The following is a 25,840-nucleotide window of genomic DNA, read 5'->3' on the forward strand; positions in this document are numbered from 1 at the left end:
ATTGCGTTATATGCTAACTCACTTGGATGTAAATTAAAAAATAATAATAATTAAAAAAGATGGGGCCACCAGGGTGGTTCAGTCAGTTGAGCATCTGACTTTGATTTCGGCTCAGGTCATGATCCCATGTTCATGGGATCAAGCCCTACATCAGGCTCCATACTGAGCATGGAGCCTGCTTGGGAATCTCTCTCCCTCTGTCCCTCTCCCCAACTCAGATTCATGCGCGCTCGCGCGCTCTCTCTCTCTCTTAAAAAAAAACAATAATTTGGAAGCCAAGCTCAAAATGAGAAGGCATGTTCAACTTGCTCTTTACGGTATCTGAAACAGGGCTGATAAGTACTAAATTTAAAGATACAACACATTTCCAGGGCAGAGTCCTCTTTCACTGGCTGAAACTGTCAGTAAAAGTGTCAGGTATCCTGAACTCTGTCCTACTAAAGATTCAGTATATCTGATGTACACAGGCCCAAGTTCTCTTAAAGGTAAAGCCAGTAGAAAAAACAAAATCTTATTTTCCTATGTTCTCCTTTGTGTAAAAAATTCAACATTAGACAGAAGTCAATTGCAATAATCTAGGAGCAAACAGCAGTATGTCCCCCTAATCTATTTTTTCTTGAAACTATATAAAGGAAGATAAACATATTCTAAAATATTCTAAATTTAACTAATTCATCTGGAAAGAACAGGAGGTAGAGAGTAGGAGACTGTTAAAGATTTCTAAATTTAGTAAATAAAATTTATTTAAAAGGTAATGGAAGACTCTTTACTTTGAGGTCCATTCCTTCAAGATTACTAGGATTTCCAGAGAAAAATACTGCAAGGTAATGAGTGGCTGTCTCCACAGGACAATATTCTGCCTTTCTTCCCGATCCCTCCTCTTCTTTTCATTCACTGAAGAAGGGTCTGAAAAACATTAGTGTAAAAGTTAAGAGAATGTTCACTTTTCCCAATCACTTTCAAAATTCATCTATTTTCCCAAACCATATTTGAAGAACTGCATATACACCTCAAAAAACAAGCAATGTGCTTCACATTACGATGCGTCTGCATTAGGTGATTCTGCTCTGCTCTACGGACTATTTTGGCAATTAGTGTCAGGACACAAGTTTCTTTTCTTGTACACCACCAGGATACTAAGTTAGCCCACCTTCTACAAAGGGTGATTTAATATCATGTCACAGAGCAAAGTAGTTTAGAGCTCAAAATGGGAGGGCAAACTACTTGGTTCCAAATCCTAACTGCAAGTCATGAGACACTGGGCAAGTTAGTTAAACTTTCTATGTCTCAGTTTTCTTTTCTCTGAAATGAAGATGAAAATAGTACTTACTTCTTTAGGGTCATTGCAAAGGTTAAATGAGTTAAGTAAAGCTCTCAAAAGCGTGTGATACTTAGTATACAAAGTTATTCTCAAAATTATAAATGCCTATACCCTATAACCCAATAATCCTATTTTTAAGAATGATCAGGTATGAGGTGAAATGTCTTTGGTACAAGTTTATTCAATGCACCGTTACTTGTCTTAGCAAAAGATTATAAACAACCTAAATGTTAACAGAAGATAGAGGAGTGGTTAAAGTATGCACACTCATCCAGTGGAACACGAAGCAGCCATACTGAAGACTACAGTTATAGCACAATCTCTAGGAAATATAAAGTTAAGAAAAGCTACAGTACAGGATAGTAAGTGTGTCATACTAACATTAATTTTAAATTCCAAGGGGAGGCAGCAGGGGAAGAATATATAAATGTACATGCTTATTGAAAGAAAGGAAAGAAAAAAAATAACATGCAAAAGCTACTAATGTGAAGAGACTATGACACATGCATGCTTATCTCTAAATTCTGAAACTCTTGGTGCCAGTGATGTAAAATTCATTGATAATCGGTGTAACCCGAAAGTCAGATAAGTGCTGCAGAATGTGCTTGGCAACAATGTAGTGATCAAAACAAACAGAAACTACTATTTCAGAGAGCCTGCACTTCTTCCAATATAAAAGAGGATCTCTATAACATAATATTACCATGCTGGAATATTATTTGCAATGTGTTTGAGATGTCAAACAATTAGAAGTCAAAAAGAAAACCATTATAATTAACAGAAGTGAAAAAGCTTTCATTTCCTTTAAATACATGAAGGAAACTTCCTACTTTAACCATCTATATAAATAAAAGCCATAGTTTTCAGGGCTCTCAGGGCCTCTTAGTGTGGGTGTGGGTGTGAATGTTTGAAAAAGTGTCAAATATACTGAAATTTACCACAAAATCCAAATTTGGTTAAAATATAAATTTATTTGTTGCAAATGAAAATTGTAAAATAAACACGCAGTAATCACATTCTGACTTTTTTGATAATTGTACATTTAGGATTCGAGTAATAAGTAAATTTACAATCTACTTCTAAAGTTACAAAATAGCATGATAAAACTGAGCACGAAATAAAGACAAATAAATATTTACCACAGCATAGGACTAACAAATAATAACCTTTTACCCAGAATACTGCTGATGCAGCTGTGGCTAGGCTGCTTCTGCTAGCACTGTGATATTCACCATATAGGCCCTGACCCATAAATTTCATTTACTATTAGGAGTAAACAAAAGATAATCACAGTAGTTCCCCCTCCTCCCTTATCCGTAGGGGACATGTTCTAAGATGCCCAGTGGATGCCTGAAACCACAGATAGTACTGACTTCTACACACAACTATGCTTTTTCCTATATCTACATAGCTATGCTAAAGTTTAATTTATAAATTAGACACTGTAACATTGACAGCAGTAACTAACAAAACAATTATAAAATATATTTTAGTAAAAGTTATAGGAATGTAACTCTCTGAAAATATCTTATTGTACTGTCCTTGAGATGATGTGAAATGATAAAATGCTTATGCGATAAGATAAAGTGAAGTGAATGACAGAGGCATTGTGATGTGGTATTATCACTGATGGTCTGACAATAGATCATTCTGTGTCTGGACTGCAGTTGGCCATGGGGAACTGCAACCATGGAGAAAGAAAACACAGACAAGAGACAAAGGGCACTTCTGAAATCTTATATAACACAGATAAGAATCTTATGTATCTTATCATATATTAACAAAAGACAGTAAATATTAAAATATTTCTATTTTATTTCAATGAAAAGGTATCATTTAAACATTTAAATGATACATTTAAACCTGTAGATCTTCTTCCAAGCCACCGTAATTTACCTGTGAAGTTTCCATTATATTGTTCCTTGTTCATTGCTACACGTCTCTGGTCACAATTTTTTCCATTCTCTGCCATTTCATAGATCAATAACTCTTGAGGAGCTAATAAAGCAAAATAAAATCCAATGAAATGTTAAATACTTCTGCTTTGCATTTATGACTAAACAAAACTGAGAAACAACATGGTAGTAATATTCTGCATGCTGTTGAGTAATGTGTTTATTCTTTCATCTTCTCTTTTATAATCATGATTTCAATAATTTGTATAGAAACTCTAATAGAAGCAGTAAAAATATAAAAGCTGTAGTTGTAAACCTTTTCCAGTCTTTCCAGTGAGCTTTCAGATTAAAATTTGGAGGCAGTTTGTCCATTGCAGAATATAAAATACTTGTATCTTCAAATATTGATAAGGCAAAGTCTTTCTAGTTCATAATTTAATATCATCTATCCACTCAAATTTACCAATCTTTCAGTTCTTTTAGCATTTTCAGAAAAAATGAATTATACTCTCAAACGTCAAAAATGTTGATACAGATCAAAGACTGATTTTATTTAAGAAAAAAATCCTACTGAAAAAGATAATATGGGTCTCCCCAAAAAATCCAAAATGTTTAAGATATGATAAATGTACTCTTTATGTCATGCTTAATATTACACATGTAGGCATAAATTTTTACCTTAAGTCCCTGTATTATGACATGTAAATTGTGCTGACATGATTATTCTACATAAAAACATCAGATTGCCTATAACTGTTACCGTTCTTTCAGATATTGGTAAGACAAATCTTTCTACTCAAGAAGCACAGTACTTCGATCAAGTCTGCAATGCAGAGTCCTTAATTAATACCCTCTGCAGGTTCCAGGAAAATTGCTAGACTTATATTCAGATAATCAGAATATGATACGGTCATGGGTTCAATCTTCCTATAGCTTGTGAGTTGGAACTATTTTTTTTTTCTTTTAAGATTTTAAGTAGTCTCTATACCAAATGTGGAGCTCGAACTCAAAACCTTAAGATCGAGTCATACTCTCCACCCACTCCAGCCGGATGCCTCCTTGACTAAAAGTCTAACTATAACTATGGCTCCCAAATTTATGCTTCATAATGGAAAATAAGTGAAATATTACATATATAAAAAGGCTGGGGGTGCCTGTGTGGCTGAGCCAGTTAAATGTCCGACTTGATTTTGGCTCAGGTCATGATCTTACGTTTCTTCGGGCTGAGCCTCTGCTTAGGACTCTCTCTCTCTCTCCTTCTCTCTGTCCCTCCCCTGCTCTCTGTCTCTCAAAACACACACACACACACACACACACACACACGCATATACACACATAAAAAGGCTGAGCAAAGAGCACATATTCATCATGTCAGTAGAAGGTGTCTTCTTTTAGAAACAATCCATTTGTGGATATCTTTGTTTACTTGCCATCATTTCTCAATAAGCGAATAAACATATTAAGAAATAAAGTACAGGATTCCTTAGCACAGATGGATAGCCTGGAATAGATTGTTATAAGATTTAAAGTTTGAAAATCTTGGGGCACCTGAGTGGCTCAGTTGGTTAAGCGTCCAACTTCAGCTCGGGTCATGATCTCAGTTTGTGAGTTTGAGCCCTGTGTCAGGCTTTGTGCTGACAATTCAGAGTCTGGAGTCTGCTTCGAACTCTATCTCCCTCTCTCTCTCAAAAATTAATAAACATTAAGAAAATTAAAATCAAAAAATAAAGTTTGAAAATGTGGATTTGCTTCCCAGATTTGCCACTAACTAGTTGGTGTGATCTTAAGCAAGTTTGATTTTTCTAGACCTTGATCTTCTTTTTCTTTTTTTTTTTTTAGTGTTCTTGTTTTTAGATTTTATTTCAAAGTCATCTCTACACCCAACATGGGGCTCAAACTTATAACATCAAGGTCAAGAGTCATATGCTCTACCAACTGAGCCAGCTAGGCACCCCTAGATCTTGATTTTATGACCTACAAAAGAGAAAAATTCTCACTGTCACAGGATTGTTAAGGATGAAAGAGAGTGTGTGTGTGTGTGTGTGTGTGTGTGTGTGTGTGTGTGTGTGTGTGTGTATTTGGGCATGCACACCTGTGTATAACCAAATCAAAAGGATAGGAGGTACATGAACCAGTAACCTGCCTACACTATAGAAACTACATGCCTCACTGCCACCATTTCAGTAATGAATAAGGCAAGGTCTTTGTCCTCCAGAGGGTATTTTCTTTCTTTTTACTTTTTAACTTAAAATTTATATAGTTATTTTGCAGGGGAGCGGCAGAGAGAGAGAGAGAGAGAAAAAGAGAGGAAGAGAGAGAATCCCAAGAAGGCTCCAGACCACCAGCACAGAGCCCAACACGGGACTCAGTCCCATGAACTGCGAGATCATGATCCAAGAGCGAGATGGTCAACCAACTGAGCCATCTAGGCACTCCGAGGGTCCTTTGTTCTGGCAGGGAAGCCAGATGAGCCCAGGACTTCACTTCAAATGAAACAGATATACAGTATCCAACTTAGTGGGAAGAAAACAGGAGTTTTAGAGTCTAACAGACTGGATTGAAACTCCAACTTCTCCAGTATTTACTCCATGAACTTGGGACAAATTTCTAAATCCCTCTAATCAGTTTCTTTAACCTATAAAACAGAGATAACATGACACATACCAAAGGTTTACTGTGAGGATTAAATAATTATACATTGTCTTACCTTTTATATGAACTCAATATATACTAGCTATAATGATAAAGAGGAAGAAAGAATAAAATATGGGAGTTCAGAGGACAGTACATTCAGAAAAGTTTATAAAAGCTGGAAATTTGATTCTGGGAACCTAACTCATACTTATGTGAAGATGTTTTTGAAAGACAATACAGCCCAAGCAATTTTAAAAAAAGAAAAATGAATTAAGTTATTTATTCTGTGAAATTCTCTAAGACCAGACAGAGCATCATCATAAGTTCACAAAATTCCACAAATCATGCTTTCTGGGCTTTATTAATAAAATTAACTGAGGATGCATGAAATGGACCATATAATAAAGGAGTTTTGGATTTTTCTATCTTCTAATCACTTAACTACAAGCCATACTTAAGTTCTAGAAATACTTAAGACCAGGTATGTTTATATTCAGCCAAATTCTGTAGGCAATTCATTTCAGAGATAAACAGCCATTTAACTACATCACAGTAAATAAAATGTAATTAATTTGCACCAAAAAGATGAACAAGTCACAAAAGGGCATGTGCATTATGAAGAAAAGATTCTAAAACTTGTCCTCCAGCAAAGCAATGTGATAACTGAGCTCATTTCCCCAGGTTTGCTCTTTCACACAGCAATCATCTTTAAGAGATAAAAAAGCTTTATCCAAAACAACTTGAGTCCACTTGAGTACTTACGTATAATAATGGTATTATGCAATTATTTGAAGATGTTTTTACAGATTGCAACAGGCATTTTCATTTGAGCAAATAATGTGTTCTTACACAATATGCTCTAAAAGAAAACAGCTTACTGACATTTCCTACTCAAAAAAATCTCCAGAAAACAAAATAGTCTGGAATTTTGTTTTGTAAGAAATAACCAAGGGAACTAAGTTATTTTCTTTTCATCAGTCTACTTCTTACAAACAAAATAAGTTCACAGTTTTAAAAACAACTTTTAAAAATCTTTTGCCATTTCCCCAAGAACTATAAAGCAAAACGTGCAAAAAACTACCTGTGTTCTAAATAGTTAAGCTTATAAAAGTATCAAAACTTTTGCATTTTAACCATTTTTGAAAATATTTTCCACTACTGTCTTTTAAAACTCCCTTGAAAACACCCTCAATTCTTTTTTTTTTTAATTTTTTAATGTTTTATTTATTTTTGATGCAGAGAGAGACAGAGCATGAGAGGGGGAGGGTCAGAGAGAGAGGGAGACACAGAACCAGAAGCAGGCTCCAGGCTCTGAGCTAGCTGTCAGCACAGAGCCTGACGCGGGGCTCGAACCCACGAATGTGAGATCTGACCTGAGCCGAAGTCGGAGGCTTAACCGACTGAGCCACCCAGGCGCCCCGAAAACACCCTCAATTCTTTTGTCCGCACCTTCCTCAATCACATATACACTTTGCAAAACTGCAACGTCCTTGGAACAACCTGCATCTTTATGGTGTGCCCGACCAGGTAAATATAACTGGAGAAAAATCATCCAATGCACAGCTATTTTATTAATTTATTTTCTAAAGCTTTATTTAAGAAATCTTTCTACCCAATGTGGGGTTCAAACTCACAGCCCCAAAATCATGAGTCACATGCTCTTCTGACTGAGCCAGCTACAAGACCCTACACAGCTACCTTATATTCACCTATTCAGTCAACAGATACTTATCAAGTACCCATTCTGTGAGTTATTATTTGAGAGGCCAAATCTCCAACCTCAAACTGATACTCGTTCCTACTATTGAACTTTTTATCATCCTCACGATTATTTCATTCCTTGTTCACTCTGCCCAACCTTTCCCCCTTCTTATTCTCAGGCACTGACTTTCATTTTTTTTAAACCAAGAATGAGCGGAGGGGCGGGAGGGGGAATTCCCAATCTTTCTACCACTGACTCTACTAAATTATTGACACCTTCCGCCATGCTAGCATTCCCCCTCTCTTTACAAGTAGAGCTATGTCCTCTACCAGGAGACGTTGTCACATCAATATACGTTCTGTACATCACTCCCACTCACTCATGGAGGGACTTTGTTCCTTCAGTTATCTCTCTCTGTGTCATCAATATTTCCCCCTTATTGGATCATTCTTATCTGCAAATAAGAATTATCCAGCATTACCCATTTCGCAGTCTTTCGAAGGAAAGGTACAGATTTCTCAGAAGAGTTGCCTACATAAACATAGCCATAATTTACTTCCTCATCACCAAATCTGTTCAATTCATTGAAATAGGACTTCTGTCCTGATACATCAAAAGAAGTTTCTTGGGGCACCTGGGTGGCTCAGTCGGCTAAGCGTCCAACTTTGGCTCAAGTCATGATTTCGTGGTTCATGAGTTAGAGCATCACATTATGCTGTCAGCTCAGAACCTGAAACCTGCTTCTCTCTCTGCCCCTCTCCTGCTCACACACACACACTCTCTCTCCCTCTCAAAAAAAAAGAAGGAATAAACATTAAAAATTTTTTCTTTTGTCAAGGTCACCTATGACCTCCATGTTGCCAAATCCAGTGGACAAATTTTTATCTTCACTGAATATAAGTAACTACTCCTTTTCTTGAAATTACTCTCTCCTATTTTTCTCCTTATTTCCCGGGTAGTTTGTTGACAGATCTTCCTGATCTACTTCCTGGAGTTCTCCAAAGCCTGATCCTAGGCTCCTTTTTGTGTTTTCTCTGTAGTCTTTCCCTAATGGTGTCCTCTATCCATGCAGCCCTATATACCCTCTACAATTCTCTATAACAAAGTTGAATGATGTTCCATATGACAGTGGTTTATGAATATTCTGTAAAAATAATTACCACCATAGAAGAGATCTTAGGAGAGCATTCAACCTTTCCTACTTCCTCCAATTCACAGATAAAGTAAATCTCAAAGGTAAAGTGACTTGTACATCACAGAACAAGTCAGTGACAAACCTAGAGATAGGATCTAGATATTAGGTGGTCTCAATAATACCAGGGAGTACACTGGCCTATGGTAAGACATCTCCAAATCCTAAAACTAAATTTTTCTGAGAATTTTGAAAGAGATAAGCTCAATCTAGGGAAGGAAGATATTCTAAGAGCTGGATGATAAATGTTACTTGAGAGTTGAAGGCTCGGGGCGCCTAGGTGGCTCAGTCAGTTAGGCATCTGATTCTTGATTTTGGCTCAGGTCATGACCTCAAAGTCTGTGAGTTTGAGCCCTGCATCAGGCTCTGGACTAATAGTGGGGAGCCTGCCTGGGATTCTCTCTTTCCTCTCTCTGCTTCTCCCCCACTTGCGCGCACATGTACACACACATACACACACACACACACACACACACACACACACACTCCCCCGCCTCTCAAAAATTAAACAAACATTAAAAAAGGGGGGGGCACCTGGGTGGCTCAACTGGTTAGGCATCCGACTTCAGCTTAAGTTATGATATCACGGTTTGTGAGATTGAGCCCCACGTTGGTCTCTGTGCTGACAGCTTGGAGCCTGGAGCCTGCTTCAGATTCTGTGTCTCATTCTCTCTCTGCCCCTCGCCCACTTGTGCTGTCTCTCAAAAATAAATAAATGTAATTAAACAATTTTTTTAAAAAAGGAATTAAAGGCTTAACTCAAATCTCACCAACTTGAGATGGCGTGAATATGAGTTTTCTATATTAAATTGTGAGATATTACCAGACTGGGATAACTATATATTGACTACACTACCTAAAGAAAAACAGTAATATAAAGTGACTATTTTTAATGATAAAACAGAGGTTCAACAAGACAAAAATGGTAAATATATCTCCAGCACAAAACAGCAGACCTATGAATCTCAGGTCTATGGGGCAGATAGCGTCATGACTATCATAGGCTTTTGATAATATCGCCTTCCACCTTTGTTTGACTGCATGTTTACCATATATTTTAATTATAACCTGATCTTCCACAAAGATTAGTCTGAATCATTTTTACTCACAACACTTCTGATACCAAATGTATGGATTTTTCCACACCAACAAGCAATTTTCCAATTTTCCAGACACTAATTCACAGAATCTGTGTCCTTATAATTGAATTCAAATCTAACACCAACTACAGAGGGTTAGAAGTCAGACTCCACAGGCTTAAGGGTTAGTTCCACAAGACTTTTCTTACTTCAGTTGCCAGTTTCAAGTATTGGGTACCTACTCTTCTAACTTGACTACAAACTTGGAGGTTCCCTCAATCCCCAAATTTTCTAATCTGCTAAAACAAACTCAGGAACTTAGGAAAACAGTTTACTTGCTGTTATTAGTTTACCATAAAAGATACAACTCAGGAGTCACCAAATGGGAAGGTGAGATAATGGGGGGAGGGGTCTGTGTGTGCAGCTTCCATTCTCTCTCCCAACACACTATCATCCTCCCAGAACTTTGATCTGTTCACCAACTTGGAAACTCTCCAAATTCCATTGTTTTGGAGATTTAAGAAGGTTCTATTATGGAGGCTTGATTTTGAATAAATCATTGGCCACTGGTGAATGACTCAATCTCCAAGCCTCTCTCTCCTCCCCAGAGGTTGGGGATAGGACTGAGTTCTAGCTCCCTAATCAAGCCTTAGTCTTTCTCGTGACCTGCCCTCACCCTGGAGCTACCTAAAGGCCTGCCACAAATTGCCTCACTAGAATAAAAGATACTCATATTGCTCATATCACAAGTAATTAAGGTTGAATGAGGGCCCTCACGTGACAGCACTAGTGTCCTTCTAAGAGGGGAAAAGACATCAGAGACTTCTCTCTCTGAATGTACACAGAAGCCCCAGGAGGACACAACAAGAAGGCAGCCATCTACAAGCTAGGAAGAAAGGCTGCATCAGAAATCAAACCTGCTCGCACCTTGATTTTGGACTTCTGGCCTCCAGAACTGTGAGAAAATATATTTCTGTTGTTTAAGTTAACTAGTCTGTGGTATTCCATTGTGGCAGTGCTAGCCGACTAATAAAATGGTGATCATTATAAACAAGATAGTAATATTTCCCTTGCTAATATTAATAAATTCATTTCTTTATTGTGAAATGTGGCAGCTCTACCGGGATCCACATGCCCTGAGTGGACTTAAGTGTGTAAGCCAGCCTATCTTTTATCCGAGAAACACCCTACTGCATTTATCTTCAAATTGCGGCAATGACTATGTAATCTAGCATTAACAAACCCTGTTAATCCTGCTCATCGACCATTTTCATCATTACAAAATGACCCATTTTACAGTAAAACAGGAAAACTGGGTGCTCCAAAGCTGCCAATGTCTTGGGGCTTTTGAGTTTGAGGCCATACCACGGCAAGTAGCTTTGGACTTGGAAATATCTGCATTCCACACCCCAAAACTGAGTGCGTCCACCCTATTCTAAGTCTGTTCTCCTTCCCAGCTGCAAGTAGTCTGGTTTCTTTGGCCCTAAGAGAATCCCGCCAATGTCACTTACTAGTTGCATGACCTTGGGTAATGTAAGTCTTTGCATTTATTCATAAAAATCCCTATTCCTATTTTCGTGTCACTCTTACGTATTTTTGTGTTGCTTTGGGGGACTTTCAGTAATTTAGTTTTTCTACTTCAAGAGAAATTACACAGAATTGTCCTGCACAGTGACGGGCACAGAGCAGGCATTTGATATTAGTTCCTCCAAGCCTTTTTCATGAATGTCACAATTTTCCAAAATAATCTCAATGAGCATCACCCTGAGTATACACATTCAGGCACTTGTTTTTCATAGCTCTATAGTATATAAGAGCCTGCATATCTGGTGTCCAAAGATGCATCCACAGAATCAGAAAAATCTTACTTATGTTAGATAACAAAAATGAAATATATTTTGTCAATCTAACATTTTGAGAAGTACTAAAAGGACAATATGTTAAAAATTATTATAGGGTAAAAGGGCTCTAGCCTACATAGCTAGGGTACAGTGAAGTAATAATTTTTAAGGTAAGCCACTTTACACAGTTGAATGAAGCAGCATTAATTTTGAAAATTAAGAGCTCTGCGTTGGGCTCTGTGCTGACAGCTCATAGCCTGGAGCCTGCTTCAGATTCTGTGTCTCCATCTTTCTCTGCCTCTCCTCTCTCTCTCTCTCTCTCTCCCTTAATCTCTCAAAAATAAATATTTTTTAAAAATTTAAAAATAAAAATAAATAAATAAAAGGTTGATATTAAAATATGTGGGGTCTTTTGTTTGTCTGTCAGAAGTGCTGAGAAAATGCTGCCAAAATCAGTTCACAAAGACTCTTTGTAGATTGTACATCTACTGCGAAGACTATAATACTCCATTCATTTTAAACATTAGCTACACTTGTAATGCAAAAACAATGTGAAACTACGTTACTCTGAGTTCCCTAAAGCAAAACAAAAAACACTTACGGATGACATGAAAATAGCAACTCCCAGAGTAATATGAGTTAGTGTAGAGAATTTAACAAGATGAAAAGGAAAAGAAAATATGAGTGATGAAGCCACTGACTCCAATTTTCTTGGCCAAGTATTCCAAAATAAAACGCACACACTTCCTTTTAAGAAAATAATTATTCAAATGATTCTCCTTTCTCACAAAAATATTAAGTCAGCTTTCTCTCAATAATGCACACTGTTCTTCATACAAGGCATGCAAAGACTGCCAAGTTGAATATTATATTTCAACTTGAATAATTTTAGTAACCTTTCTTGCTTTCAAAAGCACGTAGGTCCTTAATTGGACTGTTTACTATATTCATTCACAGACTACTTCAAAATAGCTGTAGATTTCTCTAAAACCATGAAGATAAATTGCAATTTATTATTGGAAACTTAATAAATAATCTAAGTAAAGGGTAATAAATATATCTTGACCAGTGAGGCTTTGATACAGTTTTCCACTTCTGCAGGGGTAAAAAGCCAAAGATAATCCAAACATCATGAAAAATATCAGTGACAATTAGATCATCTGACTATAAGAGCCAGAGATTGTCACATGGTTTTGGCAGTGTAAAAGTGTGTTCTTTGAAAATTCATGATTTGAATAATATATGAAAAAAATTCCTTGAATCTTTTTGAATTTTCTAAAGTTTTGAAGAATTAGACAAAAATTAAAAAATTTAAAAAAAGGAAAAAAAGAAAAAAAATGAAGAATTAGACAAATTAAAACCCTAAAATATGCTAAGCAAAATAAGTCAATCAGAAAATACCATGATTTCACTCATATATGGAATTTAAGTAACAAAACAGATGGATATATGGAAGGGGAGGTGGATATATGGAAGGGGAGGTGGAGAAAAGAAAGGGAAACAAACCACAAGAGACTCTTGCTGATAGAGAACAAACTATGAGGTTGACAGAGGGAGGCAGGTGGGAGGCAGGCTAGATGGGTGATGGGTACTAAGGGGCTCACGTATTTGGTTGGCCCAGGGTGTTGTGTGTAAATGATGAATCAGCGAATTTTGCTCCTGAATGGACTGTATGTATATCTCCCAATAAAGGGTTAGCAGTTTATGAGTATATATTTCTAGCCTAAAATGTCCTAACTTAGTGAAGTGTAAAATACATTAAACTTGTCACAGTCTTCTCATTGTTGAAAAGGCCACTGCTCTAGCCCTATTTATCTTGAGTGTGCAGGAGGGGCAGAGAGAGAGGGAGTGGGAGAGAATCCCAAGCAGGTTCCACACTGTCAACACAGAACCACAGATCTAATTTTTAATTAGATAAAATTTTAAGTAAAAATCCATATTAAAAAATTTTTAATGTTTATTTATTTTTGAGAGAGAGAGAGAGAGAGAGAGAGAGAGAGAGAGAGAGAGAGAGAGAAGGGGAGGAGCAGAAAGCAAGAAAGACAGAATCTGAAGCAGGATCCAGGCTCTGAGCTGTCAGCATAGAGCGGAGCTTGAACTCACAAATGGTAAGATCATGATCTGAGTTGAAATCAGAGGCTTAACTGACTGAGTTACCAGGCAGCCAAAAAAATCCATCTTTTAAAAATATACAACCTGGAGGACATCTCAGGGACCCCTTTCTTGAGAGTTTGGTAGATTTTGGGAGAATGTTTATCTTTCACTTCCAATATGTAAAAAAAATTTATGTTGCTTTGTGTAAAAACATGATTTTATTTTAATGGAGAAAATACATAATTTGTGAAATTACAGCTTGAAAAACCCCATTACTCATTTTCTCTCAATCTACTAAATATTCATTCAGTTTTTCTAAACCAATGCAACCTTAGCAAAACATTTTCACCAAAAAGATGGGTGAGTAAGATCAAGATTTAAAACAGTAGGGGCACCTGGGTGGCTCAGTTGGTTAGGAGTCCAACTCTTGGTTTCACCTCGTCATGATCTCGCAGTTTCTGGGCTCAAGCCCTGCGCCTGGCTTTGTGCTGACAGTGTGGAGCCTGCTTGGAAATCTGGGTCTCTGCTCCTGCCCTGCTTGGGATCACTCTCAAAATAAGTAAACTTAAAAAATTTTGAATTAAACCAGTAAAAGGAGTAACATTCCAAAGCTGGGAGATTCAACTAACTGTGAAACCTTGGGAATGTTACTCTGCATCTCTGATTCTCTTTCTTCAACCAATTATCAGGCCCATAAATTACTGTCATAATTTCCTTTCTATTCTAATAGTCTAAGAATTCTACCCAACCCAAGGACAGGGTTTGGATTTATGCAACAATAACTACTGTGTATAATGATTTATAGTTTGCATATAGATTAATTAACTTGATGCTAACAACCCTCTGTACGGAACAGTTATTTTTATCCTTGCCTTCTACAAATGAGAAACTCAGGGTTCAACAGGCCCTAAACAGCAATTCAGGAGTATATAAATGGCAAAGTGAGAGTTCAACCTCACATTTCTAACTCCAAATTCAATGTTTCTTTTCCTACACAGTCTTTATAAGAGTCCTTTCAATTCTCATCAAGGAATTCTGGAGTCACAGGAAAAAAAATGATAATAAAGTAGTCCCAAAGGTTTAGCATGTTCTAGTATTTACAAACATTCCCCATTAGTAGAATTAAGAGAATACTTATCTCTGTTGATTCTCACAAGCAGATAAATAATAGGCTGTCATCAATATCAGAAGACTTCCCCTTTGCTTCTTTTAGTCATTTCTTTGTGGGTTTTTTTTTAATATATGTATATTTCTGACAAAATTTTATATTCAGACTGCTTAACAGACTCCCAATTTTATTGCCCCTAAATACCTGGGGTTTATAAGCTAGCCTATACAAGTCATTAATAAGAAAACAAGTTAGGGGCGCCTGGATGGCTCAGTCAGTTGAATGTCCAACTTCAGCTCAGGTCATGATCTCATGATTTGTGGATTTGAGCCCCACATTGGGCTCTGTGCTGACAGCTCAAAGCCTGTAGCCTGCTGTGGATTATCTCTCTCTCTCTCTCTCTCTCTGTCCTCCCCCTCCTCCCTCTCAATAATAAATAAACATTTTAAAATTTAAAAAAAAGTAAGTTAAATCACAGAATATTTGCAAATAACAAAGGTCTACATTACAGATTATTTAAATCAAAATGAAGGATTTGATCCAGATAAGTCTAAACTTTATGATCTATGAAACAGAAGTTTTTTTATTATCCACTGCTTGGAAAAATACCAGCACTTGCTATATGTTATCCATGCATCAAAATAGTAGTAAAATCCCCACTACCCCCATTAAGATAAATGGAAATAAGATAAATGGGTAAATAGAAATAACTGTTGGTATTGTTTTGGTCATTCAACACTAAAGAGACAGAATTTCCTACAGTACTTTTTACATTGAACTGCCATTCTTTGCTCACTTTAAAGGCTATTTTATGTTTCATTTTCCCTTAAATATTACATAGCTTCCTGATAATAATCATCTAGAGACCTTCACTTCTATCTTAGGAAAGTTTGGACCTACTAAGTAGGTAATTATGGTGTATGACTTCTTAGCACTGACATGGCTTCAAGGTAGGGTTTTATAAAACAATAAAATAGTACACATGGAAAAATATAAATTAAACTTATCAGTAACATTTACTATATGAAGTCAGGTACATGTACTAGGAATTTTGCGAGTTACTCCCTCTGTAAAAACTGCACCCTAGATTCTTTGAGACACCACGTTGGTTTCACAAAGGGAAGAAGAGGTAGTTTCCAAAGTCCCTTCCATCCCTGCAAAAAATAAGTAAACTATACAACAGACCCAGAGAGACTGTGAAGACCGGGTCTAAGAGCTAGGGAGGCTGTGAAGCAGAATGGGAACAGAAGAAAACCTGAGCAGTAGGAAAGAAACTGATAGGAGTAACTGGCAATTGAGAGGCTCAGGCTACTCTGAGAAGATTCTCACAGGGACATCCCTGTAGAAAGACTGAACTTTGGAGGTGGGAAGCTGTATCTGTGACTTTCTCTTTGGGCAAAACCCATGAAGAAAAACAGAATGTCACCCCAAATATGACACTTTGGTATACTGACTCCTATGAATTAAAGGCACTTTTAAGAAATGGCAGGTACAAGAAGGACACTTTGACTTTCCTTTTTCTTCCAGATAGCAGGGAATAAAGCTCCTGGGTAAAAGGTACTCTCCCTGAACCAGGTGGAAGGAAGACATTCTTATCATCAGAGATGGGGATCCTGGGGCAGATAAACCTGCACAAACAAGCTTTATTAAATTAACTCTTATCTTTCTCCTTATTTCTTCACCATCTACTATTTCTAGATCAAGCTTCTTTGTCTTGTCAATTCTTCACAAATTTATTGTTTCTTGGTCTAAAAGGTATAAAAGTCTCCTGCTCTGGTCACTTCTTTGGGTCTTCACTCTCTTATGAAGGTTCCCATTTACATGTTAAAAAATCAGTAAAGTTTGTATGCTTTTCTCCTACTAATCTCTTTTTAAAAAATATTTACTTATTTTTGAGAGGGAGAGAGATTGAACAGTGGAGGGGCAGAGACAGAGGGAGACACAGGATTGGAAGCGGGCTCTGTGCTGACAGCAGAGGGCCCGATGTGGGGTTCAAACCCACGAACCGTGAGATCATAACTTGAGCTGAAGTCTGACGCTAAATGACTGAGCCATCCAGGCACCTTTACTAATCTGTCTTATATCGGTTTAATTCCTAGGCCCAGCAGGAGACTCAATGAGGGTAGAGAATATTTCTTCTGGTACAACCACAAGCACCACTGATGTAATCCCAAGGCAGAGGTGCCTTTTTAGCTCTAAGCAGAAGCAGAAATAAACTTCTTTTGCAAATTAGGTCTGCTGGATTCCAACAGAGTAAGATCAATCAATAAACTCACAAAAGTACCAGAAAACAAGCCATTATCAGTATAGACACCTCCAATTGCCCCCATCAATCCTCTACCCCTTCAGGACATGGACAACAGATATTAGAGATTCAGGTGCAGAGTAAATACGTTATAGGAGAATTATGTATAAAATGTTTACAGAACAAAGAATGTAATTACAAAAATGAGCACACAATAAAAACTATCCTACTAGATGGATTTGAAGGAAATAAAAGTAATAACTGCTGAAATTAAAAGCCAATGGATGGATTAAACACACCGATCAAACAGATTAATTGGATGAGCTATCCAGGGAATTTATTAAGAACACAGCAAAGATGGAAAATATAAGCAAATAAGAGACACAGAGGACAGAATGAGAAGGTCTATCAGTTGTTTAATTGCAAATCCAGAAGATATAAAAAAAAATGGGAGAAAGGTAAATTAAAAAAGATAAAGACCTAAAATTTCCAAAACTGAGCTCATCAATCTAGGAAGTACAATATATCCCAGATAGAACAAATAAAAATCCTATCCAAAAACACTGCAGGCAAATTGCAGAACACTAAAGTAAGTCTTGATCTTGAAAAAAGTCAAAAAGAAACGACAAACTGCTAAGAAATGGAAGAACAGTTAGAATGAAAGCAGAACTCTCAACAGCAACAATGAAAGCCAAAAAACAATGGAATAATATCAGAGTTTTGAGATAAAATAGCTAGTCTAGAATTGTGGGCCCAATAAAATAAAGACATTAATAATAGGCAATAAATAAGGGGGTTTGACGAAGTATTGTATAAAATAATAAAAGTATCTGCGACAATAATTTTAAAAAGAAGTGACATTTGGATAGTGATATATAAATCTGGAAGAGAAAGATGAGATCTAATATGTTTTAAAGTTGGGGAGCTTCAAAATGGTGCCTAATAGAAAGAAGTCCAAATAGTTCAAATATGTCAATAATCAAAATAAACATAAACAGATAAAACTTATCAATTTAGGGGAGCCTGGGTGGCTCAGCTGGTTAAGCAGATGACTCTTCATTTCGGCTCAGGTCATGATCTCATGGTTTACGAGTTCAAGCCCTGTGTCGGGCTCTGTGCTGACAGCTAGCTCAGAGCCTGGAGCCTGTCTTCTGATTCTGTGTCTCCCTCTCTCTCTGACCCTCCCCTGCTCACGTGTCTCTTTCTCAAAAATAAATAAAACATTAAAAAATTTAAAAAAAAACTAATACTATAAGACTTCTAGAAAAAAAACAGGAGAAAAATCTCTGCAATCTTGGGATAGATATATATTTTTTAGGACTTAAGAAACATAAAAGAAAAAAATTGGTAAACTGGATATCAATTTAAAAGCTTGTTTAAAAAACCAAAAAGGTAAGCCACAGAACGAGATAAAATATTTGCTTTAAACATGCACTTACCAAAGTTCTTGTGTTCAGACTCTCTTTCTGTGTGTATACACACACACACACACACACACACACACACACACACACTATAGTAACAAATAATGAAGCTATTTTGTATACTTATGGAAAAAGAGAAACTAACCAAGAAACAGAAGATTTATATAAAGAATTTAAAATATTAAGAAAAAGCAACTCTATAGAACTAAAATAGGCAAAGGACATTCCATAGCAGGGGAAATATATAAGGCCAATAATGAAGATATCTACTTGATCTCAACAACAATCAAAAAATATAAATCAAGATCACAACGAGATACCATTTTTATTCAGTATGTTTTACTATGTAAGAATACAGCTCTAAAAGTTAGTGACTTAAAAAAAGATCACTCAGTATTTCTCATGATACTGTGAGTTAGGCTGGACAATTCTAGTCTGGACTAGCTTGACTCTTGAGCTAGGCAGGTCTCAGTTGGGATGCCTCATGTTAGGTCTCCTATGCCCCAGAAAGTTAGTCTGGCTTTTTTTCCCCCCCTACATGGTGGGCTCAGCGTTCTAAAGAGCCGTGAGAGAAGACAGTCCCTGATATGCAAGCTTTTCAAGTCTCTGCTTGTATCACACTTGCTAATGTTCCCTTGGTCAAAGCAAGTCATGTGGCAAAGTACAGGGTCAAGGAGTCCCTACTTCCTAGCAGTAAAATCACATTACAAAAGATGAGAAGAATTTGTGATCATTTTGCAAATCAACACTCAATTTTACAGCCTACCACACCATTCTTTGCATGGATTCTTTCAGCAAAAAATAAGCAGATGACAATAGCAAAATCTGGAAAACACCTTGTAAAAAGTTGAATACTGGCATATCCTTGTTAGCCATATAGCCTAGACATATAGCCTAAAGAACCCCTTGCACATGTGAAGAGCTAATGGGTACAATAATATTTTTAGCAACATTGGTCTTAATAGCAAAAGCCCATAATAACTCAAATGTCCACTGTCAGAAGAACAAATAAACTGGCATAAAAGTATACAATGAAAATTACTCATTGAACAAGTATTTACTGAGTACATACTATTGGCTAGGCATACTTTGAGGTATATCACTTATCAATAGTTACTAAGGTACTGATACTGATAAACTCAAATATTTGAATTTCTAAATTAGATTTTTGCAGATATAGAGATCCTAGAGATATCCTTATGATTAATAAGAAATTAAAGAAAATTCTTCTGCTCCATAGAAGGCGTACTAGTATCTCCTATAAGTAGATCTTAAAAACCTGTAAGGGGCAAGAGAACCTTATATATTCTCTTGATTAAATGCTTTTTGCAATGTGGAGACTTGAAGGTTTCTGGAAGGAATGAGATTCAACAATAAGAAATTGGCTAGTCAGATCAACGGTTTCAACTTTACTGGACTTTAGGGACTCCTGGGTGGCTCAGTCAGTTAAGTGTCCGATTTGGGTTCAGGTCATGATCTCGCAGTATATGAGTTCAAGCCTCGCATGGGGCTCTTGCACAGATAGCTCAGAGCCTGGAGCCTGCCCTGGATTCTAGGTCTCTCCTTCTCCCTCCCCTACTAGTGCTCTGTCTCTAGCTCTCTCTCAAAAATAAACAAACATTAGGAGGTTTGTCCTTTCTTTCGCCAAGGTTTATTGGGGTTTCTGTTTTTCTTGCTCTTTCTGGGCTATATCACTCTTTACAGGCTACACTGCATCCAGCTGAGTCTTGAGAATCATCTTCCACTGAAGTCCAAAGACCTAGAAGGAGCTGTGGTCTGCGACTAGACTTTCAATGGATTCGCAAACAAAGCTTTACTCATGCTGTGGCCCAGAACCTTCTCAGATGGCCAGTGAAGACAATTCCCAGGAAGGCTCAGCTGCTTCTCAAACTATCTCTGAAATATTAATAAAGAACCTTAGTAAATTGACCCTCGAACCTAGTATCAAACTCCCTCCCCCTCCACCAGAATATCCAGCCCAACAGGAGGACAGGGACAAGAAACCACAGGGGCTTGGTGGACTGAATACTCAGCAACAGGAGGAGGGGTTAAGTAAGGACTTTGTTAACTGCTCAGAAAGGATGGAAAGGCTGATGTGGTTGATTAAAAACCACTGCTACTTCAACCAGCATTCCATGGATGAATCAAGAGTGGAAATATTTAGATGTAGATGTCATTATTGCCTGTATCATAAAGATCCTTCTGAGGATACCAGCATGGAGAATAATTATGACATGGAGTCAATGTAAACATAAACCTTATTATACTGTTTTTTTCTTGCTAGGAATTTTAGGATCAGTTGGCAGTAGCTTGGGAAAGTTGCTCTAAGACAAACTGTATAATATTTTGATAATTATGATATAAGCTCTTGTCTTTCTACCTTTTCTTATCTTGTCTTTTCTACCTTGATACTAGTAATTTGTGAGGAATCCTGTGGCTTGCATTTGAATCACTTTAATACACTTTAGTTCCACTTCTTGATATGGCCCAAGGAAGCACTAGGAGGTTTTGAGTGTTGCCGTGTGTTTGAGAAGCCTGAAGTCATTAAGATAGGTTGGCCTAATCTGGGGCTCCTGGGTGGCTCAGGTGGGTTAGGCATCCGACTACAGCTCTGTAGAGGAAGGCTCTGTGCTGGCAGCTGGGACCCTGGAAGTTGCTTCGGATTCTGTGTGTGTGTGTCTCTCTCTGCCCTTCCCCTGCTCATACTCTCTCAAAAATAAAAACATTACAGGAATATATAGAGAATATTGGGTGGTTTGGCTAGAGCATAATTATAATTAGGGCAGGATGCATAGGCTAGAATTTCTGGTTTTCAAAAATTGAAGCTATAATAAAATTTTTTGTATGTGGTAGTTCAATTTTTAGTAGCAAATGTATATGTAAAGGATCTTATTAAAATTGAGACTTATTTGAAAACAAGTAAATAAATAAACATTAAAATAATAATAATAATAATAATAATAATAATAATAGTTGTTGTTGTTGTTATTATTATTATAAACTTTACTGGACTTTAGTCTGGTCTCATTTAGACCACAAAGTAAGAATTCACAGAGCTGATCCTTAAAAGAATTCTGAATAAATAAAAACTTTCCCATATATTTATGTATATACGTATAGGTATGTATATGTGTGTATATATGGAAAAAGTTAAAAATCTAGTTCCTCTCCGTCCTTCATCAATCTAGTACTCTCCCTGCTAGATGTAACCACTTTTATTAGTTTTGTGTATTTGATCATTCTTCAAACACTCTTTGGCCTCCTTTGTCAGCTCTCTTTTAACTGACCTGGGCCCTCTCCTCTTCCCAGTCCCCCCAGTGATTTATCTGGTCCTGTAGTTTAAAATACTAGCCTGAATTTGTTCTGTTTTAAATTTTTTTAATGTTTATTTTAGAGAGAGAGAGAGAGAGAGAGAGAGGTTGAGGCAGAGAGAGAGGGAGACACAGATCTGAAGCAGTCTCCAGGCTCTGAGCTGTTAGCACAAAGCCCAACGTGGGGCTCGAACTCAGGAAGCACGAGATCATGAACTAAGCTGCAGTAGGACTTAAACAACTAAGGCACCCAGGAGCCCCTAAAATACTAGCCTGAATTTTTATTTCTGGTCCTGATTTCTAGATCTGTGTCCCTAACATTACATTTGGATGACTCCTAAGCATCTCAAATTTAACGTGTCCTTTCTTCTTCACAAACCTGGTCCTTCCCAAAGCTTCCCTCTCCAAGTACTTGGCACAACCATGCACCCAGTTACTAAATCTAGAAGCACAGTCATCCTTGACTCTTCTCATTTCCTTACTCTTCACATCTAATCCAGGACCCAGTCCTATTCCAAATATATTTAGTATCAACCCACAGCTCTCCACTTTTTTGCCACCACTGTAGTCCAGGCCATTTTCATCTCTCATTTAGACTACTGCCATGGACTCCTAACTTCTCTTTCCATTTTTATTCTTGTCCCCTTCAATTCATCTTTCACATGTGAACAACAGTGGACTTCTTGTTAATAAAGCATATTACTCCCCTACTTGAAACTATAGGACTTTCTATTACGCTCAAAATCAAATCCAAATTTATTTCTATGGCCTGCAAAGCTCTATATAATCTGGACCATGAGTATGTTCCCTACCTCATTTCATGTCACTATATTCCAAGTATATTGTTCTAGAATCTCAAATGGGCACACATCCACATTAACTCTCATACCTTTGTTTCCTTCATAATATTTACTTCACTGTTTATTCTTTCATTTCTGTATTTACTCTTTTCTATATCAGGCTTGCAACTAAAATACGTTTGTCCTTGCTTCCCACTGTTTTTTCCAAAACCTGGTAAAAGACCTAACACAAGATTTTTAGATTTTTGTTCCCTGATTGGATGAATGAACAGATACAGCAATAGACATCATTGCAGAATAATTTTCCCATGCAAAGAAAGTAAGTGCTAGAAGAGATCATTAAACATTAAGTTCTCAAATTGTTATGGCTTGCAGAGATAATGTAAACTATTAACAGTAACACAAAAAAACTAAGAGAATAACCTCTAAGAATACCTCATTTGGTTAAGAATCTCACATATGTTGTAAAATATTCAGGAAATGAAATATTTAAATTTATTTACTGAACCTTCATTAATACTGAGCAAACAATGACAAGTAAGCAGCAACAAAAAGACATGCTTTCAAAGAGGGCTGGGAAGGAGTTTTCTCCTGGCAAGTGCTCAGTAGGCTGCATGATAATAACAATCATGATTAACTATATGCCATTCCAAACACTTTACTTAATTAAATCTATAACCCTAACAGGTACTGACTTCATTGTCTAGGAGGAAACTGAAATGGCAAGAGATTAAACCAGTAACTAGCCCAAGGGTTGCACAGTCCTAAAAGATGGAATTTGAAAGAAGGCAATCTAGTTTCATCGCTCTGGCACTTAACACTACCTAGTGCTTCCAAAAAATAATTATTTTCCAAAAAAATAATTTATAAAAGACCAAGGTTATTATTTGTTTTAATTTTTAAAACTGTTCTATTTATTTTCAAGAGAGAGAGAGAGCACAAGCGAGCAGCGGGGGAGGGGCAGAGAGAGAGAGGGAGACAGAGTCCAAAGCAGGCTCCAGGCTCTAAGCTGTCAGCACAGAGCCTGCCAGATACAGGGCTCAAACCTACGGACCTGAGATCACGAGTGAGCCAAAGTTGGGCACTTAACCAACTGAGCCACCCATGTGCCCCAAGACCGTTACTATTAAAGAACCTCAAGAACAAGAGAAAACCTCACAATGACACTGAAAAAATGAGGCACCTGGGTGGCTCAGTTGGTAAAGCGTCCAATTTTAGCTCAAGTCACCATCTCATGATTTGTGGGTTCAAGCCCCACATCAGGCTCTGTGCGGGCAGCTCAGATTCTGTGTGTGTCTCTCTCTCTGCCCCTCCCCTATTCATGTTCTGTTTCTCTCTGTCTCAATAATAAATAAACATTTTAAAAAATTAAGGAAAAAAAAGAGATACTGAAAAGATTTTGTATCTCTTAATTCCAACAAATTCTTCAGCAATTTCAGTTAGACTACCTGGGACAGGATTACTCAATGGGTCATCCTTGCTTAATTTAAACATACCTTAAACTTTAAATGCCTAATCTTCTGACACAGAAAAGTGTCTCCTGTTCAAATTTCCAAAACCTTCAAGGAGGATAATATTTTTAAATGAGCTTTACTGAAGGGTTTACATAATATATAATATCATTTCAGCAAACCCTAAACACAGTTGCTTTCCCAAATAGAGTTTCTTGAATCAATAACTCTTTAAAAGTTTCCCCCTAAAAAAACTTGCAAATCTGTGAAAGCAGATTATTAACTAATACAACAACAAACATGTTATCACTTAATTCATTTACTTTGCTTCTGAGGTTAGTAAAGATTCTCTAATCTGGAGTTTATGTCTGTACCAAAGAGAGAGAGAAACACCAACAAAAAGCACTGGGCAAAAGAACAGTGATATTAAGTATTTGGCCCCATAATTCCCCAAAATGGGGAGATACTAAACAGGTTTTGTGAAATCAGTGGAAATAAACGGTTCTCAATAAGACATAAAACGAACTATTCTATAGTGGCTATTTACCCAGAATAAAATAGGGAAATGACTCAAGAGATTAACAGATAATCAATATAACAGAATATTAAAATTACAAACAGCATGGGGAGATTTTTTTTAGCAGGAACAAAGAAATTAAGACAGCTTCCTCCTACTTACTACCAACAACATTTACTCAATAGAGACATGTGTTGCAAAAGATACCCTGACTTTTCCACTTGTCGGAAAGAAGACACCTTGATATCTGATAGTAATGCAGCATGAACTCTGAAAAACTGTTCTGAAGAACAGAACTAATTTTCTTTCCTTCTTTATTTCATTCCACTGCAAATCTTGGCAAGCACAGTGTCTTTGTCTTCCTAGAATTTACAGGAATAAATCAGCCAAGGGGCACTTGGGTGGTTCAGTTGGTTAAGGGTCTGACTTCAGTTTAGGTCATGATCTCATGGTTCACGAATCTGAGTCCTGCATCGGGCTCTGTGCTGACAGCTCAGAGTCTGGAGCCTGCTTCGGATGCTGTGTCTCCCTCTCTCTCTGCCCCTCTTTGCTCATGCTCTATCTCTGTCTGTCTCTCAAAAGTGAATAAAAATTAAAAAATAAAAAAAGAATAAATCAGCTAAAAAGGATTAAATGTATACACACATATAGATCCCTTTAATATGTAAAAGAAGCCATTTTCATGCAAACCAGAAAATATTACCAAACCAGAAAAAGATGCCTGGAAACAACCTTGGCAGAACAGAAAGAACACTTGTAATTTCATTTCCAGTTCAGGGTTATGGCACTACCTAAACCATATGACCTCAGGGAAGCCAATTGCTGATTGTGGGGCCCAATTCTTCCTCTGTTAAATGGGAAGAATATAACTGTATGTTCACAGAAATTGCTTCTAATACTACATTTTGCTTTCAGTAGGTTTTGGTGAAAAGATAAAGTTTTTTACTTAATAGAAGTAAGGTTGCTTCCAACCTTCAGTTAATTATATGTAAGTACCAAAAACGTCACTTTCCCCTGCATTTGGAAATCCTTTTTTTGTTTTTGTAACATTTTATTTTATTTTTTGGGAGACACAGTGAGAGCAGGGGAGAGGCAGAGAGAAAGAAAGACACAGCATCTAAAGTGGGCCCCATGCTCTGAGCTGTCTGCATAGAGCCTGATGTAGGGCTGGAACCCAGGAACCATAAGATTGTGACCTGAGCCGAAGTCGGACACTCAACTGACTG

At 37.1% G+C, this 25,840-nt stretch overlaps 1 protein-coding gene across 1 annotated transcript in view; it reads right to left on the minus strand.

Annotated features, from left to right (window-relative positions):
* The window catches only part of VMP1 (vacuole membrane protein 1), a 126,398-nt gene that overhangs the window by 98,242 nt on the left and 2,316 nt on the right, over positions 1-25,840 (minus strand). Inside the window, exons 2-3 of the mRNA XM_029926782.1 lie at positions 3,218-3,319; positions 771-906 (exon numbers count right to left, since the gene is read on the minus strand). Of these exons, the coding sequence (XP_029782642.1) occupies positions 771-906; positions 3,218-3,293 (212 nt within the window). The 5' untranslated portion in view covers positions 3,294-3,319. The remainder of the gene's footprint in view (positions 1-770; positions 907-3,217; positions 3,320-25,840) is intronic.

The sequence above is a fragment of the Suricata suricatta genome, chromosome 17 (genome assembly GCF_006229205.1).
Source record: "Suricata suricatta isolate VVHF042 chromosome 17, meerkat_22Aug2017_6uvM2_HiC, whole genome shotgun sequence".
Classification (NCBI taxonomy): Eukaryota; Metazoa; Chordata; class Mammalia; order Carnivora; family Herpestidae; genus Suricata; species Suricata suricatta.